This window comes from Crassostrea angulata, chromosome 8 (genome assembly GCF_025612915.1).
Source record: "Crassostrea angulata isolate pt1a10 chromosome 8, ASM2561291v2, whole genome shotgun sequence".
NCBI classification, from domain to species: domain Eukaryota; kingdom Metazoa; phylum Mollusca; class Bivalvia; order Ostreida; family Ostreidae; genus Magallana; species Magallana angulata.
This window is the reverse complement of record NC_069118.1, coordinates 42,519,409-42,527,762: the sequence shown is the minus strand read 5'-3', so window position 1 is coordinate 42,527,762 and position 8,354 is coordinate 42,519,409. Positions and strand designations below refer to the sequence as shown.

The 8,354-nt window shown below is 34.3% G+C and overlaps 1 protein-coding gene across 1 annotated transcript; it reads right to left on the bottom strand.

The window, feature by feature from the left end:
- Positions 1-1,134: 1,134 nt before the first annotated feature.
- Positions 1,135-8,087, bottom strand: LOC128158634 (MAM and LDL-receptor class A domain-containing protein 1-like). The gene is made up of 6 exons (XM_052821566.1): positions 7,779-8,087; positions 6,868-6,922; positions 2,562-2,650; positions 2,296-2,422; positions 1,515-1,693; positions 1,135-1,362 (listed from the first exon to the last, which is right to left on the bottom strand). Exons 1-6 carry the CDS (start codon positions 8,064-8,066, stop codon positions 1,282-1,284), a joined length of 819 nt encoding a protein of 272 aa, XP_052677526.1. The 5' UTR covers positions 8,067-8,087; the 3' UTR covers positions 1,135-1,281.
- Positions 8,088-8,354: the final 267 nt, after the last annotated feature.

Genomic DNA, 8,354 nt, shown 5'->3' with positions numbered 1-8,354 from the left:
TATTCATAGCTCTGTACAAACTGACAGGAGTGAAATCTGCGCGTTCCGTTTATTATCCGATCGAATTTGGTAAGGTTTTTTCGATTGGGTCGCTTTCAATTCTATTAGCTACGCCATGCATAAACAATACCCGCACCTTAACCACAAACTTTCTTATTGGTGGATGCAGCTTACCGCTGGTTCGCTGACTGTCGGAGTTGGGGCATTTGTCGTATAGTTGTGACAATACATACATTCGGTGCATATATAGCTGTACATAGCTCTAGGAAAAAAAAATATGGGTTTGAATTACATATGTACATGGCAATATATTATGTACAGTGCATACTTACGAAAAACTTGCAATTCACGGCGCATGAATGATGCTAGTTTTGAACAGATGAAATTAAATTTCCATTCGTTAGCTCTGCAAGATTTTGAGAAGATTTTGGTATTTAATTTCAGCAGATTTACAATAACTAGTTAGAGTAATTTTCCCTTATTGTAACGTCAAAGTTCAAGTCGGTCAAGGGTCGTGTGTTTTAGCCTGTTTCCCTGGCCTACCCATAATGCTCCGCAACAGTAGCATTATGGGTAGGCCAGGGAAACAGGCTAAAAATAGTCTCGTTCAACTAGACGTCGGAGTTTTACAGAGACAGCCTAGCGTCTGGTTGAACGAGACTAGGCTAAAACGGTATTTTTGGAACTGCATTGTGGGTCGAAATTTACTGACGCCCAAAAAAATCTTTCGAAATCGATTGTGACGTCACTCGAAAGGACGATAACTCCGTCAGTCTTATGTAATGGAACTACGTTGTGTCAGCAGTTTATACTTACAATGCATGTACATAGTCCATATAGTCTTTAATTATTTTTATCTTTAAGATAATCTTGTTCTCGTGAGAGTGTGAAATGGGAAATCATATTTACAGGGAACTGCTGGTCCGATAAAAAAAAGGTATTACTGGTCTGAGTTACTGACGCCAATAAAATCCTTTGAATCAATGTGCAACTACATGTAGTCCGAATTTTTTCTATTTATACACGCCTTGCCGGTAGAGCTCGCTTCGCTCGGTAATATATTCGTCAAAATACTGAACAAACGACTAAAAGATAATTGATACGTTTACCATAATGTTTAATTTGGGTTACCTTTGCTTATCAGAACCTACATGAACATGCATCAACTCCAACAGACAATATACTTCAACAACAACAACAGCCACAACAAATAACAACTTTGAAAGTCTTGGGGACCATTTTCATGTACCAATTTAACGATATTCAGTCAATGTGCCTCTGTTAACAGGGATATGGCCACAGCTCAAACAGATCTACAGCAATGTCGGCCGCATTTCCATCTCTCTTAGCCGTGATCAAAATCTGAAATCCAAAAGTACATAGCGCCTAAAAAAATTAGTCTCATATCGGAGGAAATTCAGAAACACGAAATAGCGCTCTCTCTCTCTCTCTCTCTCTCTCTTTTTCTCTCTCTCTCTCTCTCTCTCTCTCTCTCTCTCTCTCTCTCTCTGTACCTTAGTTTGAGAATCGAGTTTGAGATCAATTCCGGGAACTTGTATCCAGACGTCGCCCTGGTTTCCGCTCCTCGTCCACTTGGTTACCGCTGACTGAGTTCCGTTCTGTGTGGACACCGTCAAATCCCCCATTTGACTCCCGGACATGTGATAATAGAATGTCAGGCAATATGATCGTGCTGCAAGATATTTTCAACTGTACATCTAAAGAATATGTTCTCTATTTGTTGAGAAAACTAATTGTGATTCACAGCTCTATTGAAACTAAAATATACAAGATCCATTTGTACGACACAAGTTTATCGATCGATCGAAACCTTCAGCAAACTTCTTAATACTACATTGATTTATTGTCGATAAAATATGTTTTAATTTGGGTTTGAAGGAATGAATTACATGTACATTATAATAGTACAAACTGAATTAGTAATTTATCAAAATACTAATATCTAGTATAAACCTTGGATTATAAAACCAATGAAAATAAACGGTGTTGTTCGTTGCAATGCAATATAAGGAGTTTTAATTACAAAGTTTGTTTGAAACTTTTACATGTACTTATAAATAAAACATGACGCATATATATGATTCTATTTCATAATTGTGATCGAACAAGTCAATAGAACGTTGAACACAGAAAGTAATTATGAAAATTACAATCCTTGAACACCTAGAGAAGGATCAATATTAAAAGAAAAATTTTCACGTAATAAAGTCATACAAGAAACACATATTTGACCCCCCCCCCCCCCCCCTTTTTCTTTGCATGCAGAGAACAAACCTGTAAAGACTTTGGAACTAATCATTGTTACCACTTCGTTACGCTTCATTGGGGCAGAGTCCATGTATTTGTAGAAACTACCAAATCTGGCTGCATTTGGTCCGGTAGTGCCAGTGTTTGTCGGGCCCTGTAAAAGTCATATTTATGAATTAAAATGTATTTCCTCCCAACAAAACAATTTGTTGACTAAAAATTCTCAGTTGAAAGGTTACAGTGCCATGTACAAAAAGAGTTGCAACTCTAAAACATGTTTTTATAATGTTTACCGTGTTTCGTATCCAGTCACCATCATCATCTGCTAGATCCTCCGTCAGAAAACAAGACACCTCGGGGTCAGCCTCAAAGTCACAGTAATCTTCATTACAGAAATTGTGTAACATTAGATTTGAGTGTGTTGTAAAAATGATAAGTAATAAGATTTAGACGGGGGTAAATATTGTCGACTTTTGAATACGACATATGCTGCATGTCTGGTAAATTTAGCAATTATGGTCTTGTTTTTTTTTTTTTTTTTTTTTTTTTTTTTGCATTTTTACGAAAACGATCACGTTCGAATTCGTTGCAAATAGAAATCACAAACCACGAGAGATTATTTTAATCACATGTTCTAATCATGTTTAATGTGTTAATAACTATTTTATCGGGAAATAATTCAAGGTATACGTTTAATCTGAAAAAATATATATATATATATATTGTGTGTTATAGACCTATCATGGTAGTGCTATTTTTCACTATCAAAAAAGTATGTTAATGACCTATTTTTGGATTTAATGGCCATTTTTGTTGTTGAAAAGTTCAGTAAAATCCCTAAAAATTTTACACTATGATTTAGATTTTCTTAATTGTGAAAATAATACAAATTACAACATTTTTTTTTTTTAAATTCAGTTTATGAATGATAGTGACGCGAAATAGTACGAAAGCCGAGAAGGATCATTCGAGATTCGAGATTCGAAATACGAGATTCGAAATACGAGATTCGAAATTCGAAATTCGAGATTCAATATCTAAATAAACCAATCAAATCAAGGATCTGAAAATATGTATCCTAGCGACATCAAACTGCTCTAAATAAAAATCATACGTACATGCTCTTATATACAAATAAATGCTATGTTCACTTCTCCCTACCTAACTAAATAATTATTTGTATTTACTTTTACACAGAATATCTAAGTAGACTAGTAATATTGCAGTGTGCGTCGCGGATCTAAGTGATTTTGTTTGCCCTGGTGCATTTCCACCTGATGCGTTTGAACCCTAAGGTATTTCACCACCAGTAATAGTTTAAAACCCGGGTTTATTCACCCCTTTTGTGTAAAAATGCGGTTATGGTAGAGAACTTCGTAAGCGGAGTTAATTTTTTCTGTAGGGGGTCCTTGGCCAATTTTAAAAAAAATAAGCTCCAATTTTCCCGAGGAGGGGTCCAGATCCCCTGACCCCCTCCTTTCTAGATCCGCGCATGAAGATTAGTACATGTATCTAAATAATCTAAATATAAATAATCTGTCCTGTTTCACTAATAAATATAAGCATTACTAATCGTTTTTATGTATGCGTACAGTGATACACTAGTACTATGATTATAAACAAATCATTGAGATATTATCACATCATACGGAATTATTAATAAATACATTTTTTTTCCTTTTCCTCAGTAAACAACTTATTATGAGTCTTACTTTTGGAATTGTTTTCAATATAGAAGGATACCTACTCTCTACAATTAAAGGTAGGGATGATAGGGTGCCAATTTGTTCACATTGCCGATTTCTTGTGCAGAGAACAGTAAAACCTTTTATTTGATTGTGCATGAATATTTCAAAATTAATTTTTGTACATATATTTTGTTATAATTCATTCATTAATATATCAACAAGAAAGAATAAAAGCATATGTTTCACAGCCAAGTTAAGTTTCTCTGTAGTTTCCTATCCCCCTACCCCCACCGCACCAAAATTGACAATAATTACATATAAGTCATACAAATGTTTACTTTTATTGTAAGTAAATCTCTAAAGATGCAAATAAGCACTGCAAACAAAGATGTGTGTATTTAATATACTACTACATTACACTTAGCCAGATAAAATGTAATCAGGATGAAGCTACAAGGGGTGAGTGGTGCAAATTTACCAATTTGTCGCCATACACACAGAACACCAAATAAAGAAACTGTGAGTGGTGTGTGGAATGCATAAAAGATGGCGGCAAATTATCTCAAATAATCAGTGCAAAAACCCACAAATAAACTGTTATTTGTTACATATCCTGCAAAAACATTGATAAAAAATGTTATCGTCCCATAACATAGCCGATTAAGTTAATGTGTACATATGGTCAACGTACATGTAATTCTAATATACAAGAAGGCGGACGTATCAGGCGGGGATCCAGAAAATTAAATTTCAAAAATGATCGGTTGAATTACATTAAATGCTTTGAAAATTGTTTTAAACTATCGCACGGGTCAAAATGCGTGATAGAAGCTATGTACAGTGTAATTGGAAACTTTCATTTTATATCAATATGTAGTATTACCTATTATAACAAATGAGAGTATAGCACAACTGCCACAAGCAATACATGTCCTTTACCGGCACCACCTCCCTCCCCATAAAAAAATGAAACAGTTGTCGTTTATTTGCTAAAATGTGTGTGGTTCAAGATTTTTCTAAAGGACATACCCGATTAGAATTGAAAAAGAGTCGTACGTTTAAAACTAATTTTTATATTAATTTGCCGAGCAAAATAAAAAAAACCCTGGAAAACGAAGAGAAAACAAAGTGGGGACAGAATAACTGACAAATTAATTAGGACTATATAGCCCCCCCCCCCCCCTCTTGAAATGTATATACTGAAAACAGATTATTGGCGTACAACATCCACACACAATTTAAAGAAAATTTCATGTTTTTTTTATCATTTTCGCTAGCTAATGTAAGACATCACCCAAACCCCCTCACGGAAAAGGAAATGCTAGGTGATGAGAGAGAGAGAGAGAGAGAGAGAGAGAGAGAGAGAGAGAGAGAGAGAGAGACAGACAGACAGAGAGAGAGAGAGAGAGAGAGTCGATGTAAATCACAGGTGCTCTAACACCGTTAAAATTAAAGCTTGCTAGTTGGTCTGCCCTACCCTAGCTACCTCCTCTCTTTTCTCGCTTTAGAGGCTTAATTATTGTCTATATATGCTTGTAACAAATCAAATCAATTTCAAATTCTAAATCAAACAGAATTTGACACTTCAAAACTCTCTCTATGTCTGTCTGTCTGTCTGTCTGTCTGTGTCTCTCTCTCTCTCTCTCTCTCTCTCTCTCTCTCTCTCTCATATCGACAATGGCATTGCCATACCCTACAATACACTATTCTTATCTGGATTTTTGTCTTTGAGGTTGTAAATCATTATATCTTCTATGGTTTAAAACTTTATCATAACCTATATTTTGACCTGTCGATTATTTCATTGAGTTTCGTTTCATAGCTAAAACATTTAGATTAAACAGATCTTTTTACGCGAGCCGATTTTTACACAGTTGGGGCGAATACACTTCGGGTTAAAATTGTTCTGGGGGAAATACATACAGGGCAAACAAAACCACTTAAATTCGCAAAGCCAACGGTGTTATTTCTAATTTAATTGTTTATACCGTGTGGGGTTAATTCATCAATGTTGATTTAACCATTTTATAACCACTATATAAGAGCTATTAAGACATTTATTTGTAGGAAAGAGCATGTACGAATGATCTTTATTTAGAACAGTTTGATGTTGCTAGGATACAGGTTTCAGATCCATGATTTGATTGGTTAATTTAGATATTGAATCTCGAATTTCGAATCTCGAATCTCGTATTTCGAATCTCGTATTTCGAATCTCGAATCTCGAATGATCCTTCTCGGCTTTCGTAAAATAGATACAAAGCATCAAGTTTTCATTCACAATTTTTATAAATATTCCTGTCCGAATTCCCTCTATCAGTTTTCAAATATCTACCCATTTTTGATCTAAAAAAAATACTGAATGATGATAATACTAAATCGTTTATAGTATTTAACTAATCATATTCACCTTACTCTGCTGGCATTAAATTTATATGTTGTCAATGATCAAAATTTTGAGATATGGTGCGTTCTATCGTTTTTAAGCATTTTTTAATATTTTTATAGTGCGTGCCACACGGTTATCTAAATGAAAAAGTGTGATAAAACCAACAAAAAGTATTCAAAGTTATTTTGACTAACATATAAAATCTTAACTTATTTTAAAGGTCTAATGACCACAACTGATAGAAAAAAATTAAATTATTTATAAAATATGAAGTCAATGGCTACCGAAGTTATACTTGTACATGAATGTACATAAAATGGGTTGGAACAGTTGTTTTATAAACCACTATTTAATCATTAGATGTATTAGCCAATCAGATTGTTGGTTACAAACATGCAAAACTCCTAACGTGATTGTAACAGAAATACACATGTATCATCATCACATCATCATCACAGTGTTACATCAAAAATCCATCGTATATTGAGCTAAACATGTGATAAAAGTAAATATGCTACATACCGTGAGCAACGCATCTCTCCAATGCACGGTCGTAAAACTGCCCCGCTGCACATTCCTATAGCAGAACAAACATTTATTTTCCAGGTTCGAGCACATTTGCTTCTCATTTTCTTAAATTGCTAAGGTATTTTGATCATTTTCCTGTTTCCAATATTGTTATATAATTTCTAATCTGAAGATTTAATAAATAGAAAAGCTAATGTATTGATAATTGAATAAATTTGAAAAATCCGGGTTTGTCATTCTTCCCACTTATTTTTTAATAGATTGAACTATTGAAAATAATAAAATTTGTAATTGTTTGAAAAATCGTATTCTAAATACGCTATGAAAAGTAAGTCTCTATATATAAGTTATCTTTAGCTAAATACAATGCATTGTTGTTGTGTTTTTTTTTCTTAATGAGAATCACGTTAAAAAATCTTCAGTTATCCTTAATTACAAGAACTATTTTTTCTTGTTTATTTAGGCCTTTGTTCCGCAAAAATAAAGTCCTTGTTAGATTGTAACTTTTGATTCCTGTTTTTATACCAAGTTATAACAATAACAACTATTGTAAAAAAAAAAAAAGGGGGGGGGGTACGCTCATTTAGTTTCCTTACAACTTGATATTATGGAACTTAAATCGAATATACTTTTGAAATGTTGATAAGTCAGAAATCAGACCAGATATTACGGTTGCAATAAAAAAGAGCAAAAGAAAAAAAAAACAATAATACATGTTATTTTCTCTAAAAAACTAGTAGTAGTACAAATACAAAAGCCATCTATTCTCCATGAACGACTGAACTCTTCTCTTCTCTAAATAGAATATTAGAATATGCCATACAACTCTACATCTAATAGTATAAACGACATAAGCCCCCCCCCCCCCCTCCCCAAATCCCGGTTAATAAATAAAATATCCTTACGATCTGAAATCGTTGGCAGGTCGTTGCCACGTTCTGTTCCGTGTACAAGGAGTCCCAGCCTCGAATTAGGCGACAATACGTCCCACATACATCTATGGCGTTACAGTCAATGTTAGACATACATTCACTGACGCAGGAACCACGAAGGTAGTTCACAGACTCTGTAGATACATTGGAGATGATTTGAATGGCATTCGGAGCAGAAACGTCTTTCGTATACCTGAAATTCTCACATTGTTCTGTTCCGTAAAATATGGAGAACAATACCAGTATAACTTCCCGCGCCATGGTTAACAAACTAACTTATCGTTATAAGAGATTTTTTGGATCGAGAATTAATAGGCACGTGTATGATGAATAATTTACAAGTTGATGATGACGACTATGTAATCTATCTCGAAATATGACACAAGTTATCTTCTTGCTTCACGACAGATCTGGATACTTGATACACGTGTCTCCATGTTCGGATGACGTCATGGTTAAATTCCAATCTTGGTATCAATGGCACACTAAAGCTCGCTTTCCAAAGCCAGGATTTTTAATCACGACTTTATGATATATTGATTTATTCTC